This window comes from Argiope bruennichi, chromosome X1, assembly GCF_947563725.1.
Source record: "Argiope bruennichi chromosome X1, qqArgBrue1.1, whole genome shotgun sequence".
In the NCBI taxonomy this organism is placed as follows: Eukaryota; Metazoa; Arthropoda; class Arachnida; order Araneae; family Araneidae; genus Argiope; species Argiope bruennichi.
The window spans coordinates 52,487,556-52,514,183 of record NC_079162.1 but is presented as its reverse complement, the minus strand read 5'-3'; the positions used below and the strand labels follow the sequence as shown (position 1 = coordinate 52,514,183).

The following is a 26,628-nucleotide window of genomic DNA, read 5'->3' as shown; positions in this document are numbered from 1 at the left end:
CGCCGTCCTCTCCTGGCGAAAATTTCTGTTTCCCCCCTGTTTTTCGATCAACATGTATATTTACTTAAAAAATATTTAAAAAGCATCAATCAGTGAGAAATCCCTAAACGATATGTACAATACAAATTACCTGCAATATTAATGATAATATATGTAGTTTCACAGTGATATCTATCACATTAGAGCAACAGATTTAGTTCTTTTATCGCACTATAGAGTGTCTCATTAACGAAAATTGTGTTTTGTATTACAGATGATTGTGCGATTATTTTAAGTGCAATAATATTGCTTATATTGTGAATGTGTATAACATTAACTGAAATATTAAATATAATACCATATTTTTGTATTAAATAATTATTTTGAATAGAAAAGAAAAAATAATTTTTTAAGTAATGCAACTTTTATAACATTTCGAGTATGTACTGAGAAGTGGTAGAAGTTGACTGACCTACAAAATCCTATTTAGAAGAAGGTACAGATTGGCAAAATTCTAAAGCGTTAATCACTGAATAAGCGATTTTTTTTTTTGTATTTGATTCACAATTATTTTGTTATAAAATATTTTTGTTAGGAAATTGGGATTCAAATTTCTAATTAGTATTCATGGAGTGCCTAATTTTTCTAGGTCAGGGTCCTCGAATTCGTTAAAATAGCCCTACATAGTGCAAAATAAGTAATCCTTTGAACTGTAAATACATGCTGAAGGTAAAAGAAAACGTACTCCTTTTTTATATCCTAATAATTAAAAATTCAATTACAAAATAATAGAAGGACAACGAAAATTAAAGCTGCTATCTTTAGGAGGTTTAATAAGTGGCGGATGCAATTACAGCATGCTTTCGAAATATCATCCTTTGTTTTCGAACGCAAACCTGTTTTTCGAATTTTTTTAAATCAACTCCGTATCAGAGCGCCATCACTGAATATACGAGTAGAAGAGATTATTTCAACTGCATGAGGCAACATGCAGTACTTCTAGTGAAACATCATTTTTTCATGTTTTTTTTTTCTTCTTCTTCTTCTTTTTTTCGGTTGACAGGTTTTTGTAGGCATTGCTATTGGTTCTGATATATGACGCTGTCCGGGTCCCTTTTTATTTATTTATTCAATACCTGAAAAGAAATACTACCGAATGCAGCTTTTAATAACAATATATTTTGATGTCCAGAATTATTGCTGTTGCATTAACATCAATGTTTCAGTAATCCGTAATTTGTCATTCAGGAATCAGTAACAGTTATTTTAGAATAGGAGAAAGCTTGTCTTTACTCATATTGAAATAAATGGCCGATATTTTGGAAACTTGCTGAGTAAATGTACTCAGAATTTATAAAAATCTTTAAGAATGAATTTTTTAAGTCTTTGTTTTGTTGCTGAAATATTCTTTGGGAACAAGTTTAATGCTATGCAGAGAAATATTTTTTAGGTCTCTCTACTGACAAAACTGGAATCAAAATACATCTATTGTTTTGTAGGTGATAGTGTAACAGTACTGAGAATTCAGTGTGTTTCAATACGAGCTTTATAGTTGTCATTTGTCATATAACTGGATTCCAACAATTTTCTATGAAAAAGGATGAAATGAAATGGTTGCAGAAAAGTGTTTAATCTTTTCCTTAAATTTTCTTTTTTCTACTATGCAAGAAAATACCGTTACAAATTTACTCTCCAATCGAAATTGATCATTCTCTTATTGAACAGTCTGGATGTTTAGTTATTGCCATGTAAATAGTTTTATCCTTCTATCCCATTCGGACCATAGATTCAGTCTTCCATTCACTTGAAAAGGGGAAAAGCACTTTCATGCTTCGTCTTAAAAATTACTATTTTGAAAAGCTGCGCTGAAATTGTAGGTAAATTGCGGAATAATCTAAAAATTCCATCAATTTTTAGATTATTCCAATAGTCTAAAAATTGATGGAAACTCTTTGCAACACATTTCAACGTCATTTTTTGAAATGCGTTTTTCGAGGAGATAAGGATTAGACTTGTGTTCACCAGATTGTTTTATATATTTGATTTAATCTAGACACTTTAATAATAAAAAGATAATTGCACTTCTAGTACTTCAAAAGCATTTAATTTTGGCAAGTGAAAAAAATGTACCTCATATTAAAATTCCAAGAGCGGTAGTTAACATGCCGACAACTAGACAGATATATTCATAAAATACAGAGTGATCTATTTATCTATCCTAGAAGAATTATAAGATCTCGTTATTTGTGAACTCTTCGTATGCATAGTTTTTTTAAAACTTCCTTGCGGAATCAGAAGAAATACCAGTAGTAATTCTTCTAATAAAATTATAACATATCTTTTTAATTTCTACTTCATTTGTACGCTTAAATAAATGTTTTTGATAAATGTTTGAAATAAACGTTTTTGGTTATTTTGTTTTGTTGGTCCCGACAACTGCCTTAATTTATTTCTTGTAAAATTTTATAAATAGTGAACTTATGTCGCATAATAAAAGATAATACATTTATATCGCGTCTAGAAATTAGAAGTTTAAGATATTACCTAAAATAAAATTTTCTCTATAAAATTGTTAATTTGTCAATTTATGTTCGATACAAATGCGGCACATATCCTATTTTTTTACATACATTTCTGCAGGAAAAGAGATGAAGTCTTTATTGTTTCGTATAAGACAACTTGCAATTTGATGTTATAAGACATTTTGTGGCTACGCTCAACATGTGACTATGACGTCGCATGAATTGATTCCATCTTAATTGTAACACAAATTTGAATGCAATGGTGCATATCCAATTTCCATAATTCATAGAAAAAGATAACGAAAGAAGCCAGTGCCAAATAAATTTGTCTTATCCTTAAATGTAAACCTTGAGTGCTAATTTATGACGAATAGAGTTTTCCATTACCTGTTTAAGTTTTTGAGAAGATTAAAATTTTAAAACTTGACTAAGATCATTATGATTTTTACTTTGTCAGATAATGTGCAAAACAATAGCTCTAATGCAATTTCTAATAACACAGAGAGTTAAATATTATTTTAATTTTCAGACTTGCTTGATACAAGATAAGTTTCTTTCGTAGATTTATATATTTTTAAATCAAATGAAATAATTGCTGTTATTCACTAATTTTTCTTTTCCGGAATACGTGTAATGCATATAATAAAGTGTCCAAAGTTATTGTATTACTATATTTGAGTCATTTCTCTTTCAAGAAGTTTGTGTTATTTAGTGGAATTTTCGAAAGCGAGGTCATCTGAATTTAAATGGCTATTTAACATGATATAATTTATTTTAAAATATTCATTTATATACGATTATAGAATTTAAATATTCACGTGGAAAATTTTTAGATTGTGATTTTGTAGTTTTTATGTTTTCTTCTTGAATAAACTTATTTTGAACTGATAAAATGCTTTTAATTAAGTTACGAATATATCTATCACATATTTGAATTCTATAATTTGCTGAAGAAACAAAGGATGTGAAGAAGCAACAGATAACGACAACAACTTTTAAGTGAAATCTGAAGTAAACTGTCACAAATGTGATTAAAATTTTTTTAACAATGGCCACCGTTGCTTAGATGTAGGTCATTTAACTGACATGTCTTTTCATTTTTCTGGTTTTATGGTCGAATGAGGTACTTGAATTTTAGATATTTCACAATTAGATATAGAAGTTGATATTATGGTAATTAATTCGTAATTACATCAAAAAGAATGTTTTATAAATTGAATTAAAGAATACCTTAAAAATTAAATATAAATGTCGAACAACGCAAATTTTATATATTTACTTATTTGTTGCTAAAAGATATGTCTGCAGAATTACTGCCATTTAAATGTTCCGGACTCTTCCTTGCAATAGTTTGCTAGTTAGTCTTAAAACGGAAGGTACATCTATATCACAAATTCATTCTTAATTAAACCGGCAAAGATCAGACCAGAGAATTGCCGAATGAAGGAAAGCGCTGAATTAGTAGAAGTTCATTAAAAACACATTTTTATTGCAAAACCTATGTTTATTACACAGAATATTATAAAATGTGTTAAACTGTGTGGAAAATAATGTAATATATATTCAAAATCCTATTATTTATATAGCATCAAGATTACAGAAATTCGCATACAGTACTTTAATGCCTTTCTGACGGTGTTGAACTATAAAAGGATTGTTGTTTAGGATTGATGCAGTACCAAATTGTCGAATATACTATGCTTAATGTTTTACACTTACTTTTTTTGTACTTATATCACATTCTGAACTATGCTCTGACCATCACTAACTCAAGAATTAGTAAATGTGTCTGAAATAATTTCTAAAAGAAATTTCCTTCAAAATTTGAATAGTTTTATTCTTAGAAACTTGAATTAATAACCAATGTTAGCGAAGACATTCAACTTTTAGCATACCGAAGTTCAAAAAAAAAGGAAGTTTTTATCTTGTTTTGTAAATCAATTTTCTGCTGCCCAGTTCAACAAGCAGGGTAAACGTATAGAATATTCGATGTCAGAGTAATTCATCCGATAAGTTTTGCAGTCTAAATTTAGCCAAGAACTGTCGTATAAAATGCTTGAAAAACAGATAAAATTGTGAAGGGCAATTTTTATAAACGGTGTGGTAGTTATCTACTTCTTAAAAAATTGTTCACGTGTGCCCCTAGTTTTCCTTTTTTCACGCCTGTTGAGCACTCGAGATTCAACCTTGTCAACTGCTAAAAAAAGTAATTTGAACTCAGGTAAAAGAAGAAGGCCGTAAAAATCTCCTGAACCACGAAAGATCTTTTTTAATATTTCAAGCACAACTATATAACTTCTTTTTTCCTAAAAAAACCCTGCTAATTTCAATAAATAAATAAATAAATTCTACTGATTTTTTTTTGTTTTTTTTTATTCGTAACCTTACAAATCTTTATTGATTTATTTTATTGGTTATTAAAAGGTTAATACCAAAATGGGAAAAAGACCGAGCTGTAATAATTTTTTTACCCGTTATAAATGCTTTCTTTTGAATAAAATTTACTCTTCTAGTTAATTTTTTTCAAAACTCTTCGTTTATAGTTTCAAATATAAGGTAAACTAGCATAATTGTACAAAAAAAATCTTATAATATTTTTTTAAACTTTTCTATACATTTTGCAGATGTTTTGTTGATCTGTGAGTTAATAAACTTATAAATCACATATCGCAGTGATGTATTTCCCTTTGTTTAGACTAATTTGGGCATGACGACTCTGAAATATCTAGTGATCTATTATTTTCTCATGGGTTTTATTCTTTGTATTGTTTGTATTTGCATGTCTTTAGGTTATTTTAGAAATATATATTTCAAAGCCCTTAATCACTCATATTCTTTTCTATTTCCTTTCTCTCTATATTATGCTTCTTTGAAATAGGATTTATGCTGCTCCTGAAGGTAGATGTAGATTGTATAACTTTCGTTTCAATGGGACCTTCGGAGTCACGCCAGCGGATCCGTTGTTCTACTTCATCCTTCTGTTTCGGAAGGCAGAGTGAATCTCATAATTATCTTTAATATTACAGGCAAATGAAATCTCAAAAATTTCCTCTTAAAATTGGTGTTTTTATAAGAGATCAAGTTCGCTTCTTCCTTTTTTCAAATCTTTGGCAGATAAACTGTATCGTCTCATCAGAATTGTTCTCAATAAAGTTGCATAGTCTTGTATTCTTCCATTAGAAAAAGTTTAACCATCGCGCATATGATAATGATTTATGTCATAGATTAGCTTTGTCAGGAGAATTAATCTAATACATTAACCGTATGAAGTTTATACGAACCTGTAAGGAAAAGACGAGAGTTATTACAGACGTCCGATTTTTATGGTCTTGTATGAAACTCTTGTTTTCTATCTCCTTGTTGCAAATGACATGCATCGCAAGTTAGTGAAAACTCATTGATTGAATTAGTGAGGATGAGTCAAAACATCCTAATGCTCGCTTACTCAAATTAATCCTCTTATGCAAAGCATTATGCATGACGCGTAAAAGGTAATCCCACAAACGAGGACGTGTTTTCTGAATGATTCAGAACTGAGGCAGAATAGGAATTGCACAAATACATCTGTGTTGAAGTAAATTAGGAAAAATAAAGCTTACTTTCACTACTTGCAACTTGATGGCATTTCAAAGACGAATGAATATTCCGGAAAAAAACCTTTCCGTTTCCTATTCCTAAAGTTCAGTGATCTATAAAAGTATGAAATAGTCTTTTTTAGGAAATTATAGATTTACTGTCCTCTCTTCATTAAAACACATGCACATTCCAAATACTCAGATCATTATCGATATTTTAATAATTTGGAAGGTAATATCAACTGTACTGTTAAAAATATTCTTCTTTTCTTTACTATTTCTAAAAATTGTGTATTTTTGTATTGTATAAATAATGTTCGACGCTTCATCAGAAAATATTTGCTGCTGTTACTTACCTGTAAGCCTACGATGTAAATTGAATAAGATTATGAGCTAACTGGTCAATCTCAAAGTAGTTGACATGCTAAACGAGAGATTTCTCATGTAGAGATATTGGATTCATAGTATGTATTTTAATATTTTCCTGTTTAAAACATGTAGTTATAAATTTTCTCTTTATTTAACGTGATTTTAATCGTATTTTACAGTAACTGAGATCTGAAATATCCTATCACCTTTATTCAGAAAATTTACTGGTTCTCTTTACGTTCATTTTTACTTAATGAAAGACCATTTAATAGTTTTTTTCCTGTAGAAAAATGTTAAGAAATTTCATCGTGAGTAATAATCGAATGTATCTCGATTTTGATTTTATTGGCTTAATTGTCTGTTTTGAAACTATTCGGGGGAAGGCCTTCCTAATTTTGAATAATAGACAAACAAGCTGATAAAGCAGGCTGTAGTGGAATCGACATCTCCTCTACTTTTCACTGCATGAATAAAACATTTCACCCATGACAGTAGATTTAATGTAATCAGGTTCAAACACCCAACGATTTTCTAGTGGAATGGACCGTGAAACCACGATTCTCCTATTTTGAAATCGAGATTCTACCACCAGATCACAGCGGAAAACCCGAAATAGGTAACTCCTTTGTGTGGTTTTAGAATTTCTCTAATCATTTGAAACTGTCTATCAAATATCTCATTGAGGTGATCATTCAAAGCAAAAGAATACACCATTAAAGAATGACTCAGTTATCTGTATGTAATTGGGTTATTCAATATTCCGGAGAAAAAAAGAAAATTCGTATTCATAAACTTAAAATTTTCAAGTCCAGTTCAAAATTTTGTTTTAAGACTTACATTTTTTGACAGATCGAGCAAGAATGAGCATGACCTATTTTTAATTAATTATTTAAAAATTGATTTTAATATTGTAAAATTTTAATTAAAGTCTACGATGTATATTTCTGTTTTATAATATAATTTTAAACAATTTGAAAACATAGTCTTTCTGGATCGTGAGTCTGAAATACTTGATAGAGTTGTTATTAGCTTCATTTTGCGTGTTAAATTATTATTTCATTGATCATTTTTTAATTAAAGATAAATGACAAGGGTGACCTATGCCTAGCTCTTAAATTTTTGATTTATCTTTCTGATTCATCTCAGGTGGGAGGGGACCTTATGTGCGGGGATATGAAGCTTACGGATGCTTCCCTGACCTCTTGCCACCCTGACAGATGCAAAATGGTATGTGGCTGGCTACTTCATACCGAGGACGGGATGTGCCTTCTTTGGGACGGGTTGTGCCATGTTCGGTAATGGTCCTTAGGATTCAACCATAGTTCCTACCAATGATGCCGTGGCGTTCTAGTCATTTAGATTTTTCCGTGTGCCTCAGGGCTGATCAGAGTAATGGATTGGAATTATCCTTCTGGTTCGAAACAATGGAAGTGCATTGAAAACATTATATGGCTATATATCTAGATCTATCCTTCTTGAATATCACACTGAAGACCAAAAAATATTGTTTTAAGGACACGTGTAATCAGTTATTAGAATTTAAAAATGAAATACGCAAAGTTGGTATTTAGAATGTCTTACTGTTCTTAGCTATTCCTGAATTTTAATTGGTTTGTTGTTGCAGTTTTTTTAATAATTGTAAAATGTTCTTATATGTGGCTCATAAATATAATTTAACATTAATAAAAGAAATTAATTATGAGTGGAATTATTGAATTTCAGACTGTTACCATCAATCCTGATTGTTGCGACTACAGAGGCCAAAGGGCATTGGATATTGCAGTAATCAATCGAGATCTGGATTTAGTAACCTTCCTTCTGGACAATCTTCCTGTAACTACTACACATTTTTACTGTGCTGTTCTTCGAGCTGTTTTCGAAAATGAGGTGGATATCCTGGAAATGCTTCTGGACCGGTAACTAATACATTTTTATTTCTTTTTTCATGTACAATTAAGATTCAGCACGTATTTCAATTCTTGCTTCTAATGAAACAGTTTAATTTATCTGCACGATGTTTTTGAACTATCAGGGCTGAAGAGGATAACAGAATTCACGCTCACTTAAAAGAACTCATCAATGGAGGTCCTGAATGTTCTAATTGCCTACCGGAAGTCGCAGCTACAAATATGACCCCGACTATGGCTGCAGCTACGATAGGGAACGTCGAAATAACAAGAATGCTTCTTGAAAGGGGTTATTCCATTCAGAAGCCCCATAGCCCAAAATGTAAGTTTCCACACATAAGTATGGTATAGATATTCTTTTATTATTATTAGAGCAAGAGCAAGAAAGAAATAATAAGCAAAGTGTTGTAATGATGACTTTGTTTTGTTTTGACCTAAAGAAACAGATATTTAAATGAAAAAATATGATCTTTTGTTTGTTTTGCCTTAAAATTTAACTTTTCTATTTGTGGTTTAGCAACTGGCATGTAATTATAAACGCCATGAAGATGTAATATTATTCAATTTATTCCACTTTTTAAATCAAATCGTGAGAAAAGATGTGAAAAGAAAGTAATACTTTTTTTCCTTGTGGTGCACAACATGTGCTGGTTCGCATGCAGTCTTGGAACATGCTTTTATGTGAAGGTAAAACCTTCTTTATTTGAATCAAAAATGGTTTATTTTATTGTAATACTTAATGTAGTAATTAAAATTAGTATAAGATAGTTTAAAATAATTTATGAAGCATTGTTTTATATTTTCTGCATTTTTTAATTCAATGTACTTGATTGGCTATTGTTGGTCAAAATACATTACACAGATGGTTGAGAAGCGCCCGTTATATGAATATAATAATCGGTTCGTTTGGTTCTAAAATCCAGTAAGGGAACAAATTTTTACGAACACATTTTAAAATGAATAAAAATTAATATATTTAATGACATGGACTAAATATCAGATATGATGATAATTTTTTGTAGTAGTTGTCTTTGATATTAACATTCCAAAAATCAAAAAGCATCATTATCAACCAGATTTAATTAATAAATAAAAAATAGTTGTTTATAGAAGCATAAATTTCATTTTTGGTGAATCTGGATTCAAATATTGTGCATAAATATTTATGTATTCATGAATGAAAATTTTTACATTTTTAACATTTAAGCTTCTAGTTTTTAATTTAATAAAGTTATAAATGTTTAGACTAGAAATTAAATAAAAAATGAATATATTTAGATTCCGAAACGTTTTAAAAAGCAAATAAATATTGTGATTTTTAAAAATGGTATTTAATTTGAAATTTGACTGATTTTGACTGATTTTCCGCCAATGTGAATCTAATAAAAATTTTTTTTTTGCTAAAATTATTCTTTATTTATGATCTTAATTTTCTGTTTATATAACATCTTTGATTTTTCAAATTAATGACTTTTAATACTGATTTCAAATACATAATATCCCTAATAATTTTTCAGCAAAAAAAAAAAAAAAAAAAAAGAAAGAAAGAAAGAAAGGAAAAAAAAAAAAGGAATATAGATATTAATTGAAAGTTTAAAGTTTTGTTGCAGATCTGAAATTTATTTTAAAAAGAAACTTGAATGGCTTTTAAAAGTTCTGCCAGGTTTAAGCTAGCTTTTAGGGTTATTTTTATGCATATATCATTTTTTAAAGCTTACATTTATACTATTAGAAATCTCGTTGAGAGAGAAAATACAAAAGGCACTTTTTTAATCAGTTAAGTGCAGTTCTATATTATTTAATGATCTTATAATCATTTATAGGTTTTAAGAATTTAATCGTCCATAGTAAATAACTTAATTGCTTTCACGAAGTATGATTTTTCAAAAATGAATTTATATCATTGTATCTTATAAAATGTTTTAATCTGGCTTCAAGTGTTGTGAAGTGTAATGATTTCTGTTTGTATTCAGAAATAGACAATTATATTAATTGGTTTCGTCTTTTCTAGGTCAATGTCGTGAATTTTGTGCCAAACGGTCTATGAATGGGGAAACTTTGACCGAATCCATTAGCCGTATGAATGCTTATCGAGCTCTTGCTAGTCCCACATATTTGATATTAACTTCGGAAGATCCTATTCTTGCAGCTTTCGAGCTAAGTCAAGAAATGAAAAAATTGGCGAGAGAACTGCCAGAAAATCAAGTAAGTCCTTTATGAAAATATTTAGTTTAGTGAGTATCTTGACGTGATTTTCATACTCCATTCGTGGGTATACATTATTAAGTTTCCTGATGTTCCTTGTAATGTAAATCGCAAGTTCTGCATTAATTCTGCATGTAGATGAAATTAAAATATTTAATTAATCAATGAATCAATATTGAATTAATTGTTCAACCAATATAAATTTCCAATTGATGATGTTTTTTTTTTTTCCAACTTCATTTATTTATTTGCCTAAGTATTACATAATTTGTTCTTTGTCTTCTAATCTAACTCGACGAAAAGTTTTTTTATATATCATTAGGATCAAAATAGGTGTAAATTCAATTAAATACTTGTCTATTTTATGATAACTCTTTGATTTTCGATTGATATTTGGCAATGTATCTCCGAAACCATTTTTGTCAAAATCTTGAGATGAAACATCACATAAGAGTTTTTCTAAAATTAAAGAAGAAAAAAAAAAACCTTTTTTTACATCCCATTGTTGTAATATAATTTTTGTTAAATTTCTCTCTATCTGTCTGAAAATTGAACAAACTACAATGTATTTTTTTTATTTAACATAAGAAAATCATGTGAAGCATTTTACAAATGTTTGTTAATTTAAATTTTTTATGTATTCCATTAGTTTAATTTTTGGACCGCTAAATATTTATATTATAAGTAGGATCAGAAAATGCAGTTTTAAATTTATTAATATTATTGACTAGTTAATTTTTTGTTTAATGTGACTGTAAAATGGCATGTCCGTTTAAATAATTACCAATTAATATTGCTAAATACTTACACAATGATGTCAGAATCTGGATTAAATAAATTGCATAAATTTGATTAACTTTCCCATATAATTTTATTTATCAATATTTATAACACGTAAATATAAAATTTACTTTAAGAATTAATGCGTATATTTATATTTTAATCTATACTCTTCATCATTTTATTACAAGCATACATGTATACTGAAAACATTTATGAAGAAAAGTCAAATTATCCGAGTATAACGAAGCTTAAACTATCGAAAACACGGGATTAGTTAATTGTCTTGTATTCGTAAAGCATTTTTTTTAAACTGCATGTAGAATTTGAATGAATGTCTGAATTGATTATTTATGATTTTTTTTTAAATTTCAGAAAGAATATCAAGAGCTTTCTAAACAGTGTTCGAAATTTGCAGCTGCCATTTTAAACCAATGCAGAAATACCGAGGAGGTTCAAACGGTTCTTGTTCAAAGGGCGGGATTCAAAGACCCAAGGCCACATAGATTCAGTAGACTACATCTTGCAGTGCAGTGTGGTCAAAAAGAAGTAAATACATAAGAGTATTCAATAAAACATATTACTTTAATTGCTTGTTTACTGTAACTTTTAAAGCATATCACAAAGAATTTTCATATCAGAAATAGTAACGCAAACAAGATGTCTTTTATAACGCGCCTGTGCTAACTCGCTTTTTTTTTGTTCGTATGTTCGGTACAAATTTTGCAGTCGAATTTAAGCTAACTTCCTGTTGAGCTAGAATTCTGATGAGCTTAAGAGAGAAGGCATAGCTCAGAACTGGATGGCAGCCCATTATTAACCTTTTTTATTTATTTATTCGATACAAATTTTGTCATTAGGTGTAGCTTATCGGGAAGGTACTTTAAAATCGATTGCAACAATTCACACTCTCAAGACTAAAAAGGCACGACTAGGCCCGTATAGATTTATAATTCCATATACATAGATCACCCTAAATATTTGTGATTTAAAAATTTGCAATTATAATTTATCGGGTCAATCTATACATGGATTGGAAAATTATTTTATACCTTTTGGTCCATTTTAAAAACATGGTAATTTTAAATTATTTTTTATTTAGATATTACACGCTAAAATTAAATTAATCTCAGTTTAATGTGTGTAAGTTCTGTAATAATATGCTATGTAGTGAAATTAGCAATATATATATATATATATATATATATATATATATATATATATATATATATATATATATATATATATATATATATATATATATATTGTGTGTGCAATGCAATTACGGAACTAAAGTGGCAATCGAAATAAGATAAAAATTTATCGTCACTTTTAAAATAGACTTTATAATCTCTTAACAAATCTTTACTTTAAATGAGAATTCCATGAAAAAAAACCATTTATATCAAATTTCTAAAAGCATAAAATATAGTTTAAATTTTAATCCTCTTATAAGAATACTTTACGCATGTGATTGGATCTGTGTTAAATTATACAGTTTTTTGCGAGAGAAAAAAATGAATGCGCTATCCTTTTAAGTTAAGCACTTATATATAAGCATACAAAAAAAAAAGCAACTTTTATCATATGCAATCATTTCAGTGATATTCAAAACTTGGTGTAATTATTTATAAATCTAAATGCTGAAACAGTCTAAAAATAACCTTAGTAGGAGACTTAGATTGTCTTTATTGATACTTATACTGTCAATAATATGCTCCTTTTAGATGTAGAATTTAACTAGATGATACTTTCTGTTCAGGAAATTTGTCTTTGATGAATATAGAGAAAATCTAATAGTACATAGTAGAAAACTTCTGATGTTTATGGATTGAAATTACCTTTTGTATCGAATTAAAACTTCTATGAAAAAACTTCCTTTTAATTTACATGTTAGAAAATACGATAGTTTGATATCTTTACTTGGCATAGTTAAATAATTTAAATATTTAATTAAGCAATTTATTCTCTTAAATCATTTGTTATATAGCTGGCATGGGAATGGATATATAATAATTAAATTACTTTTTTTTTTTATGCAACCGTGATGTTTATCGAATTAATTACTTTTCAAAAATACTTTAGGTATTACATTTAGTTAAATCAAATTAAAATCAAAAATAACCTTAGTTAAATCAAAATTTGTTCGCAAGAGTATTATTTGATACTGTAAATCAGAGTTTTTCAAACTTTTCCTGCTCGGTGTTTCATTTTGGCTGTAAACATATTCCATGACACCATCAGTAAGCGAAAAATTAGTTCCCTGTCTAAGATGTACTTATAAGTATAAATTAATGATGTATATATGAGATATTAATTAAGGATAAATAAAAAGGAATCTAAGCAATTCTGTTTATTTATAATAGGTAATTTATATAAGTATTGTAATGTTCGAGAAGCTAATGGAAACAATCTTTGCTTTTGAGATTCATTTGGAATACAGATCCGTGACTCGGCGTTCTGGAGTAAATAAGATAGCTCTGATAAATTTTAGGAGCATACCAATTTCAAATCAGTCGAAATGTTATTCCGAAGGTTTTCCTTTTCGAAGCAAGTGGATAGTTCGTCATCAAGGTTTTTTTCCACAAAAAAATTCCTAATTTCAAAAATATGTTCTTGAAATTGTAGATAATGAGAAATTTTTTTATCTGTAATAGTGTTGTTTAATAAGTTACAATGTTATCTGAATGAGAATAAGAAACGGAATCATAAATAGTATATGTTGCTAAAACATTTGAAAATACAAGATGTGCCAGGAAAATAACAGGTCTGATGTCTTAAACCGTTTTAATTCTTTACAGTTTTATTATCATTACCTTTAATGTACTTTCCTCTTTGAGTCCTACCAAGCTTCATACTAATTTTTCACAGCCAAAAGCATTGCTTCAAGGCTTTTCTTGGCAGTCCTTTCATCATTTCGGCCGCTTTTGCTTTCATTGCGTCTACCGTTTAAAACTTAGTTATTTTTAGCCATGATTTGCTTAAAAGTAACTATAATAAAATGCTAAGAGTTTAGATGAATGAGAAAAAGCGCGAAATACAGTTGCTCTACTGTGACGATCTCATGCTTGACCAAAAACATCTTGGAAGACCGTGAATTAGGAGCCGAGGCATTGCCCTGTTGAAGCAGCCGCATTTTGTTTTGTCTACATTTATTCTCGGAAAAAATGTAAGGCGCTTGTCTAATGTTATTGGTTAACTTTTTGAACCCAGTCAGTGCGGTCAGATATCACTCAATGCACACAATCCCTTTGTTATTGAAAATGACTTTTCGAAACTGTCGGATATGGTTTGTCATCAATTTGTTTTTGAAGGTCTTTGAACCTATTAAATCAGTCTGAAACGATAAACACGTATAATTGCGCAACAAGTTTTGCCACGGATTTTCCAGGTTTAAAGTTGAACTTTACTCATTACTCCTGCTAACATTTCTTCCTCGCATGAATGAATCGCTTCTAACTATGATTGCATCTGAATACAGCGAAAATGCAAACCTAAGACTTAAGTAGATGATGGGAGAAGGGAGGACATGTGGTAGAGCTATACGCCATTTTTCCGTTACTTGTTTGTCGTTTTTTTATAATATAAAAGTTCCAATTATTAATTTTTTATTAATATTAATTATTAATCTTTCAAAAAAGTCAGTTAATTTTTGATTTAGAATGGAAAATGGTTAAATGTTTTAGAATTTATAATTCATTATATTCATGAAATTCAATGGCCATTAAAAGAAGTATAAAACAATGAAATAAAAAAAAATTCACTTTTTCACATCTTTATGCCCTTTATTTTAAAGTAAAATAATTACAAATATTCCATTTATAACTTAATATAAATCCTTTAGCTATTTCTTATTTCGATATTTGATTTAATCTTATAACTTTTAGCGAGCATATATATAAATTTATTTCGTGTATCTCGGAAACGGCTCTAGCGATTTGGATAAAATTTTATGTTTAGATAAGTTTTTGCTTTCTAAGTTTATGGGTGTCTTTCCTGAAAAATTACTGAAATTTTACACATAAAAAATCCCCATATTTTTTATATTGATAAGTGGTTATACATGATCTACATAACCCCACCAGAGATGGAGTTGTAGTTAAGGCTTCGGATTCCCATGCATTTTTCTCATGTACGACCCTGCGTTTGCAATTCAGTTAGATTTCGCTTATAACTTTAAATGAGCTATAGGAAAGGATTTTATTTACGATTTTACAAAAAAAAAAAAAAAAAAAACATGCCGAACGAAGCTTAGTCTTCCAGGTACTAATTATATTGCTGAATATAATTTTTATTAGGATATGGTTATTTTATTTATTATTAAAGAACTTAATTTTTAACGCCTTTAACTGAAATTTTTTACCAATCTAATTCGATGATTCATTCTAGTTTGAGTATTTGTTGTTTTGATTCATTTATAGAATGCTTTAGAAGTTTTTAGCTTTCTTGTACTTTTTAAAAAGTTAAATGATAATGTCATTGAATGACTTCATTTTAAAATATAGAAATCCGGTAATTCGGATTTAACATGCCGTTAAACAATTTAAGCAGTGAAATGCGTATCTTTTTCTTTGGTTTTCGCATTTTGATTCAATAGAGTTAAATTTGTACTTGTTGCAACATAGCATTTGTTGTAATATCTGGTGCAACGAATTTTTAAAAACCATATTATTCTATTTTTTTGCAGTTTGTTACCCATGCAAGCTGTCAGCAAGTTTTACGTTCCATGTGGGTGGAAACTGTGGGTTCTTGGTACAGCTGGCCTTTCCGATGGAGAGCTTTTCATGTCATAAAGCATGCCTTTTTAACTCCATTTGTTTCAATCGCTTTCATATTCGTTCCTCGCGCAGAAATCATCGGGCCATTGAAGGTCCCTTTAAATAGATTCATATATTTCGCCACATCGTACTTATGCTTCTTATCACTTCTCATGGTAACATTACTTAATGACAGAAGGTACGTTGTTTTTGTTCTGATTATATATTAATGTGACTGTATAAATGATTTAAATTAATTTCTATGGCGTGGTATGTATTTCTATATCTTGGTAGAAATGTCCAAATTAACAATTTTGAAATCTTGTTGTCTGTTATATTGAAACATCGAAACATATTTGAAAGAAATGCCTATTTTCTGGTTTAGTAGATTCAAGTTGGATATTTTTTTTGTAGCCTGCTGTAACGATTTAAAAATATTGAAATAACTTTTCTCAAAGCACACAAAATAGAGATATAGCCTCTTATTACTAAATTACAAATTAAAAGTAAGATTCACTTTAATACATTTAACGTTAGAATCATGAAGCTTAGCTATCTTACTAAATAGTTTGGATTTTGTAATTGTCGAACTGATCGAATGCTGTACCTGTAAATTCATTAAACCAGTGTAATGGTAATTGAAGAGAATAACTTTAACATACTAGATACACGATTAGATGCATTATTCCTAAAATTCGTTAACTATACATTGGAATGAATTTGAAATAATTGAGGTTCTGCAAGCATAGTTATTTTTGAAAAGTAATATTTAAAATATTTGATACAACAGTATGAATTCAATTTAAATTTTGTCTTATGAGTAAAGATTTTTATTAATACAAACTCGTATGTTTCGTTTGATTGTAATGTACAAATGATTTTTTTTTGTAAAAACATGCTACATGATTTGCTAATATATCAATTAAATATATAAAAATGTCAAAAGTTTTTTATAAATACTAATATTTGAATATTAGTTCTGTATTAAATGTTATTTGGAAATAACAAACAAAAACAGAGTTTGTTAATTGCCAATTTTTTGCCATTGAATTAACTCTATATATTCTAATATTTTTAAATATACCAAAAAGGACTGGAGTTTGTATAGATTGAATGCTTCTTTATCAAAATTTCTAAAATGAATAAGTTGTGTATTTTAAAACACTGTACTATGCTTTATCAATTGAAAATTTAAAATCCACAATGATTAAAGAAAATATTTTACCATTAATATATTTTTAAGATTTCATTTATTTGTTCAATTATATGTTTTTAAAAGTATAAATACTTTTCTTTAAAGCCTATTTTTGATAAGGCAGAGTTTGGTTAGACAATGAACTATGTGCATTTTTCTTTACATATTTAAATAAATGATATTAAATAAAAAAAAAAAACAGTTGCAATTTAGATCAATGTGAAAAAGTTAAATCACGCTTATTTGAATTAAAAAAAATTATAAAAGCAAGCCATGAAATAAATTAATTTAAAATAAAATGCATAGAGGCAGATAAAAGATGGATTCAAATACCAAAACAGAGTATTTCTTTTACGAAATCTAAAATAATATATTGGCGCCTTGATTTTCTTATAATGCTTATAGATACACTATAAGCATTGAATTGATTTGATATTTTTAAACAAAAGGTTGGATGCTTATAACTGGAAATTTAACTAATATTAAACTTTTGATATTACATAAAAAAGATAAAATATTGCATAAACAAAAATTGGATAAATATTACTGAATTCGTCATTCTAAACACTAAGAAATTACCAATTGTTATACGGTAACTAAGATTAGTCTTAATAATATGAGTTGTAATCTTTGTTGGATCAAAATTCATTTTTTTTCCAGGAACGATGTGCATTCACCAGTCTCATGGACAGAAATAACCGTTTGTTGTTTTATTATCGGTTACTCTTGGGATATATTGTCAAATCTGATGTCTGTTGGGGTTTCAAATTACTTTCGATCATGGTGGAGTGTATTTGATCTCTTGATGTTTTCTATGTTTCTGCTAACTGAAATACTCTGGCTTAGTGTCTATGCCATCAATCTATTTTGGGAATATGATATTCATAACTCAAACCGAATGTGCTGGTACTGGCACCATCCTATTTTAATCGGCGAAGGTATTTATGCTACGGCATCAGTGATGGCATTCAGTCGATTGTTATTATGGTTCCAGGTTAATTCCAGACTAGGACCTCTTGGAACATCCATTAAGTACATGATGGGTGAGTAATTATATTGGTTTTATGAAATTTTCTTTTTTTCTGGTAATTACAAATTTCAAATTAATTAGATACGTATTCTGATGAAGTGAATTCTATAACTGAATAATTACCATTATATCATAAAGTTACTCACTCTGTTAACTACTTCTTTTAAATGAAATGCCATTATTAATTTGTTAAATGAATTTTAATTGCCACTGTGAAGTGTATACTGAATTGGAAATGTACAGCTTAGCAGCTCACAATATTTTTAAATTAGAAAATTTAACCTAATCATGAATCTGTGACTTAAGAGTGACACACTTGTACTTTAAAATATTTTCAGCTGTTGAAATCACTCGAATCACTAGCATATAAATAATGTGCAGTAAATTAATCTCTATTATAGATTGTTTTTATTTTGTTAAGCTGATTTTTAAAAATTTTAATCCTATATCAATTTTAATCCTGCATAATTTAATTTTAATTCTACCTAAAGTCATGGAGGTGCGTATAGTATATATATGTTATAAATTCAGTTTATTCGTGCCTATAAAATTCATTTCATCGCCTCTCCCCAAATCACTGTCTTAGACTGTTTTTTCCAAAATTCCCAATATCCAAAGCCTCATTTAAGCTGTTGACCTAGAAATTCTTTAGTTTTACTTTCCGAACAAGATAATTCTCTTTTCTCGTACACAAATCCTTTGAAAGCTCTTCCCACGCTTTTTCTTCTGTCTTACCCGGTGAGATAGCCGGCTGCGTTTCATTAAAATGGCATGGCTGAGATGCACTTTAAACGCATTTCGAAGAAATTAAAATAATTTTTTGCTATTTAAAGAAAAATATGCTTCAATTTATTAATGCTTAAAATAAACTAATTTTTAGATTTGCCACGATTTTCGGCTATTTAAAAAAGTTTCTACTACACTGTTGAATCTTGTATTGTATACATTCCACACAATGGAATTTTTTTTATTACATACATATAATATATTCTATAGAATGATTATAGTTAACTCTTTCCGGAAAAGTAGATGAAATCAAGGATACATTTAAGGTCGAGAAAACATTAGACAAATAAAGGGTTTTAAGCATCAAGATCAAGATATAGTTATGAAAGAAGTTTATATATTGAGACTATATAAATAGCTTTTACAAACTCATTGGCATAACTTTTTCTGTACTTTGAGTATTTGAAATCAAGTATAATTGTTTGAGCACTTTTTCTCACTCTTTGATTTGAAAAACTTTGTTATATTCTGAAGAAAAGGATTTTGAAAACTGAATTTAATGATACATGTATTTGATTAAATGAATTGTCAAGCAATTCGCACAAGTGTTGGAATCGACCACATGGGTACATATGATAGTCAAGACTATGCATCTAGCCGTTTTGTTTAAGTTATGGATGAAGAGTTTGATTCGTCAAAAAAACTTTTATGTGACTTTATTCATTTTTATAATAATAAAAACAGAATTTTATTCGTCTTTATAGTAGTTACTTTAATACAATTTTATTTTTCAACACACTTTTAATTTGATTACACGCTGAATAGTATATAAATCTGTTCCAACCGTAAAAATCCTTTTAAAAAATCTGTACGTAAAAAAATTAATAATTTCGGAGAAATATTTGAAAAATCCCCCCCCCCTCCTTCAAAAATAAAAGTAGCACCAGAAGAAATAAGAGATCGAGATTTTCTCCTATATCTGGAAAAAAAATTCTACCATAAAATGATACTTTGCTTTAATAGTTTACAAATACATTTAGATATATATGAATTTGAAAAGAAGGAAATGCCATTCACTTCTTGTATCCTTAAGTGCTACTTTATTTTCAAAATTCTTCACCTCACTCATACATATTTTACTCATAGACATCTATTTTAATCGGATCCAGCTCCAACAGGCTCAAAATGCAATGCCAATCTTCTCTGTTCGACATATTTTATGTAAATATCCTAAATACTAATTCTAGGAATAAAATATTTCAGTAAGGATTATTCTAATTTGTGGGAGGTTGCTAGACGAATCTTGCAGTCCCAAAGTTTTTTTCGTTTACCCAACCAAACTCATTTATTTGTGACATTGATTTCATAGATAGTATTTAATTTCTGATTATATTCGGTCTTCTTTTTTATTTTTGACTTTTATATATTGTTTCTTTATATCAATACTATTTTAAGATTAGCATGTTAAATAAATATGCGTTTGGCGCTGTTTGGCTATTATTAGCCCTTGAGTCATAAAAAAAGACAATCAATCAATCATGTTTTTGAACTTTATTTTCTTTTAATTCTTATAAATGATGGTATTAATTATTATATAAAGACTTAAAAATGACCGAAAGTGAAAACTGATTCAAAATGTTTCATTATTTTTATTTTCTTACATTTTTTTATTATGAAAATCTAGTTAACGTCTTCCAATTCTTCATGCTGTTCTTCATCATCATGCTGGCATTTGCTACGGGAATAAATTCAATTTACAAAAACTACAAGGATTCATCTCGAGTTGTAGAAGATGAAGTTCTTGAACAACCCGAAGCATTTCTCACGTAAGTGAAGATTTTCTAACGAAATAATTAATACATTATAAGAAAAACATTTTCTTCTCGCCTGCCTTTTAATATTGTATAGAAAATTCTTAATATTCGTTTATAATGTTTACATATCGTGAATTTATAGTCAAGAAAATATTTTATTAAAATGATAAATTTATTTTTACAGTTTGAAGAATACATTCAAGAATCTCTTCTGGGCCATTTTTGGAATGGGTGAACCAGATTTTGCTCAGATAGTAGTCGGAAATATGAGCATGAACGGAAGTAATATCACGAATGAGGATCATGAACACCTTTTCACCGAAGGAGTTGGATACACTTTATGGGGTTTCTACCACATGGTAACTGTAGTTGTTCTGCTCAATATGCTCATTGCCATGATGACAGAGAGCTATCAACGAGTTCAGGTAACAATTAAATTTCTACATTTCTAATTTCATTTGTACATCGAGTATTTATTCAATGTATATGCAGTATTCTAATGAATGTTGAATTTTGTTCATGAAAATTCCTTTGAAATTTCTTTCTGTGCTCTGTGAAATTCCTTTTATGATTATTCTTTTAATTTTTTGAGACCCTATTAGTAATATGGATTCAAAAAGCAACTCATGAATTAGGCCGAAAACTCTTAAAATTTTTGCGAGCTTCTACTGTATGATTTTAATATTAAAGAATATTCTCTTTGCAACACATCTTTCAAGAGGAAACGACAGATGCAGATTATACAAGCATTAAGCATAATGATTTTTCTTTTCCATTTGCCGTCAGTAATTTATCGGTCATGACATTATTCCCTTCTTATTGATATATACTTAAAACTTAAAAAAATACTTAAAAAACTTAAAAAATGACATAAAAAATGATACTTAAAAAATGAAAGAGCTTTAAAGTTTCGTCCTCGGGTAGTTTCGAAAAACTGGCAATCGGAGCACCTGTATCCCGCTTGCCGCCGGTCACTATGCTATTGATTACCATTTGTTACTTGTGTAAGTAATAAGCTTTATTGCTGCACTATAAATAAAAGATATGAAATTTATTCGCTAAATTTTTTTGATAAATTTCTACATTTAGCTTTACATATAATTTCGAAAACCAATTTAACTTAATATATCTTTCTTACCCAGTTAGTGTAGCATGTTGCACAATATTGTGCGATGTTATTAAATACTGAACAACATTATATAATATTGCAAATATTGTTTAAATATCATACAATATTGTACTATATATATGTATTTCTGATGTAGTTTCCTAAGAATGTGAGCTTATTATTTTTTCACATCATTACTTTTTAGAGTATTTTCTTCGAAATTGCATGCATTAATTTTGTTTCGATTTCGCTAATATAGAGAGCTAATGATTTAAATATTAACATTACGATTGATGAATAGTATGTTATGTAATTGTTTTATTGTTAAATGGAAAACTTAATTTTTTTTTAGACGAATGCCGATATGGAATGGAAGTTTGCCTGTTCAACTCTCTGGCTCAGTATTTTTGATTATCACAGTGTAGTGCCTCCTCCATTCAATTTAATACCATCTATGCACAGAATTACCATAGGGATTCGCTGGATAATTACCTTTTTTAAAGGAAAAGAAAATATTAGTGATGTTCCAGGGAAGATCTCATGGTCAATAAAAGTAAGCGATGATGACCTAATAAACTTACAATATAAAGTTTATTGTATCTTTTCTATTTATCAATAAATTTGTAGTGCTCTGGTAAAGGTCATATTTTGCTTATTTCAATTTATTTTGTTGTTGATAGTTTAGAATTTCTGGTTATTATAAATTTTAGCTCAAAATTTATCTACGATGTTTTAAAAAATTATTAAAGAAAAGTTCCGGAATTCCTTTGAAGAACCGAATTTCATTAGATTTACAGGCACCCGTGGATGTGATGGATTTTCATGTCTAGAATACCTATGTTAATGCATAAAAATACCTAAACTGTATCAGCTGGTTTAGTAGACATGCTTGCCATGCGATTTGGATTTCATGCTTGACTTTTAAAATCAGTTTTTGTTTAGAGGATTAATTATGTTGGATGTGTGTGTGTTAAGATTGAACTTGTTGAAGTCTAGGTGATGAAAAGTCTAATTGCATTGAACTATTATAATGGATGTATTGCAAAAAATTCATTGCTAAAAGCATTGAATTTTTTACAATACATCCAATCAAGGTGGATATTTTCATTTGGCTGTATTTTTGTTTTTGGTTGGCTGATCTATCGAAATCAGTTACGAGTATTTTTGAATAATTTTAAGACAATTTGAACTTAATTAAATATCCTAATCCCGCTTACTTAAAAAGTAATTTTAATTCATATATATATTATTATATAGTTCAAGTAATTTAATATTTGAAAATAAAATTTATAATGGTTACATAACTTCTGAAAATAAACTGCTGCACCAATTTTTACAGGGCTTGTTTAAATTTATACACAGATGTTTTTATTAAGCTGATGTTTATTTTCTATTGAAAGGAATTTAATGTAGACATAGGCTAAAATAGTAAAAATACCACTGTGGCTGCAAGAATAGATTTATATCAACAACAGATTAATAGAAGGGACATAAAAAATTTGAATTGATTTGAGTTGAATAGCAAAAAAGACCGAATATATTTGAGAATACTAAAAGTAATTGAAAGAAGAGAAGTGGGGTATTTCAATATTTCAAATAGAATTATGTGTTGTCTCAGTTTCTCACGAAAGACAGATTACTGTCATGCCAGCATATATACTTTTATGTACCAGTTTTTGCTAATAGAGATATAGCCTAGTGTGGATTAATTTTTTGTTCATCTTCAAGAACATGTCCTAAATTTTCTATTACAATAATGCACTCAATGTTTATAATTTTTCTTGTATGTAAGATTTTTAAACTATATGTACGAAACAAAGGGAATGACGCTGGAAGTGTAGAGTCATTTTGACAAAAGTGCAGTTATAGCAAAATAAAAAATAAAAAGAATTCTTTTATTCTAATCTTCACATGGTATGTAAACGGTAATAGGCATTAGTTTAATATTTTAAGACAAAAATTTAGATCTACAAATCATGACTAGTTAGAACTAATATACGCGAAGATTGCATGTATATATAGACCAACACGGAATCGTGAAAAAAAGTGGGAACCGCGGTCCAGACTTTATATATTTGGAACTGGAGAATCTCCGGATTTTTGCTAACTCGGTATCCTTTTTGGGGTCCTTGAAAAGCATAATTTACCGGAACTCAAAGTGCTTCTACCTTTGAATTAAAGTAGTGCTTTTAGTACAGTGATGGCTTCTATTTTTTTAGTAAGTAAACGCTATTGAGATAAAAAAAAAATTAATTTTAAAGGCGACGGCAAGTTGAATTCATCACATCTAAATAAGAGCAAAATTACCTATGATCTGACTTAAAAAAAAAAAAAAGATATGATTTCATCCCAAACGAATAGCATGTACAACTTGCCAATTAAAAATGACTCACTATTATCTTCATACTGTTGTTTCCCACTCTGTTATGAATATTATACTGAGTGTGCTGGTTATGTAGTCGTACAACAAAATTTAAAACTATACATAATGCCATGGGTTATTTTTTATTGCTCAGTATTTGAATAATTTCTTACTTATTTTTATATTTATTATAAATATTTGAAAATTCAAATACTTCTTAAAAATTATTATAAAAGAAAGCAAATAAAAATATTTATTTTCTTAAGATTATATTGAATTTTTCACGTGGAGTTGTTTTAATTTAAAGATGATGTATACAATCGTATTCTAGCCAATTTATAATATTTCAAAAAGTTATAATGATTAAAATTGTATAGATTTTTCCTAAACTTAATGTTGCTAAATTCGAAAATAAGAAATAATTTCACAAAACATACTATGAAGTAATTGTATGTTGTTATATATATATATTATTCATTTTTTCTGATTTAATTTAATTTTTTTCAGCGTTGCTGCTATTGGGAAACTGAAATAGATTATTCTGCACGAAAGGCAGAAGAGGAAAAGTACGAGGTATGTTTAGAAGTAGACTGTGTTTATAAAATTTATAAAAAGAATTTTTTTTATGTAGTCCATTGTTTTGTATGTAATGATTATGCGAGTGGAAAAATATAAATGACATATGTGCCGAAAAAAGCAGGCTAATGTCTTTGAAGCTTTAGGTAACCATTTGTCTTTTTCCATTTCAGCAGGATGCATCTGTAAAACAAGATAATTGCATTAATGAACCTCTATGATGTAAATGGGAATCTTTTATGTGCATAATTTTCTTGAAATGTTAAGAAGATAAGAGAAATATTTGAAATTTTTTTAGAAATAACGATCTCATTTTCAAAATTTTCTTTCCTGAATGAATAATCTGAAAAAAGTGTATGGGTTATTATTTATTCTTCAATCTTCATTTAAATACCTCTTCTTATGCATATATGAATGTTATCTATGCTCCAAACCATATTTTACAAAAAAAAAAAAAAATATATATATATATATTTTTTCCCTCTGTTTTACATAGAATTAGATTTTGTTCAATTAATTTGCTTGACTTTCATAATAATTGCGTTTTCAATGAAATAATTTTTTAAGTTTTTTTAAAAATTTATTTTTGTTAGCACTAGTGAGTAGTCTTTATGTTATGAACTTAATAAGTGAATGCAATAGGATGAACTCAAGGGATGCTACAATCGCATGACAAATGTCATTTCATATGTAACTGCAAATTCTCGCATTCGGCTGTAACGTTATTTTTTTTTCTTTCTTTAATATATGCAATGGATTTAAAATTAAATATGCACAGCTTTGATATGTATCACGTGAGCCTGAAATGACTTCATTTTGCTAGTGTATGTACTCTATTAGCACACAATATTGTACAACATTTCTAAGACCTTGTTTTATATTCTAAATGCTGTACAGTATTGTGAAGATAAAGTACCAATATTATTGAACATCATGAGCAGGACAGGTATTTTGATAAAATTTTTATTTATATGTTTATGATTTTACAATTTTATTTCATTTGCTTTACTGACACTGATTATTTTTTTGTTTAAACAGAAATTAATAGTGCAGTTGATACGTCGGTACCTACATTGCAAAGAAATAACTTCGCGATGTACAGAACTTCCGAACATCTCTAACGATTTCAAAGACAAGTTAAAAGAAGAAATAACTCAAGAGCTTGGAAGATCTCTGAAACTGTACACCAGAAGGTACACAAGAAGGAATCGCACTGTTAGAAATCGTAAAAATAATGAAGTGCGAGGAAATGATGTCGAACCAAATTATCAAAATATCCCACCGAATAATTGCAATTGTTAAATGATATATACATTTTTTTGTACAGTAAATGTTACTTATTTTTCTTTTGTTTCTTTTATTTGTCTGTATAACACTAAATGAATATTACATAATCTACTCATCTGAATGTTCTTGCTTTCCACCATCTAATCAAGAAATATACTTTTTTTTTGGGGGGGGGATACCAGAACACATCTTCGATTGAGAAAGTAACTCTTTCTATTTTGTTTTCTGAAAGGTGCAGATTTACGAAGTCTTTCCTAACGCATGCCACTTGCTGCGAAAAATTCGTCGTTAATATAAGCAATCTAAACTGATTTTTATGGTATAGAAAGAGCAAATGTAAACTAAAAATATATTTTAGATGGATGTTTAATACTATATTTACAGTTGTTTGAAACAAATAGATTTAATATACTGCAAGTTGATTGTTCCATATAAA

At 28.5% G+C, this 26,628-nt stretch overlaps 1 protein-coding gene across 1 annotated transcript in view; it reads left to right on the top strand.

The window, feature by feature from the left end:
- The window catches only part of LOC129958613 (short transient receptor potential channel 5-like), a 34,582-nt gene extending 8,331 nt beyond the window's left edge, over positions 1-26,251 (top strand). The window contains exons 3-13 of the mRNA XM_056071208.1: positions 8,168-8,361; positions 8,478-8,674; positions 10,364-10,557; positions 11,713-11,886; positions 16,025-16,293; positions 17,950-18,332; positions 20,730-20,871; positions 21,044-21,284; positions 22,320-22,520; positions 24,837-24,902; positions 25,944-26,251. Of these exons, the coding sequence (XP_055927183.1) occupies positions 8,168-8,361; positions 8,478-8,674; positions 10,364-10,557; positions 11,713-11,886; positions 16,025-16,293; positions 17,950-18,332; positions 20,730-20,871; positions 21,044-21,284; positions 22,320-22,520; positions 24,837-24,902; positions 25,944-26,207 (2,325 nt within the window). The 3' untranslated portion in view covers positions 26,208-26,251. The remainder of the gene's footprint in view (positions 1-8,167; positions 8,362-8,477; positions 8,675-10,363; positions 10,558-11,712; positions 11,887-16,024; positions 16,294-17,949; positions 18,333-20,729; positions 20,872-21,043; positions 21,285-22,319; positions 22,521-24,836; positions 24,903-25,943) is intronic.
- Positions 26,252-26,628: the final 377 nt, after the last annotated feature.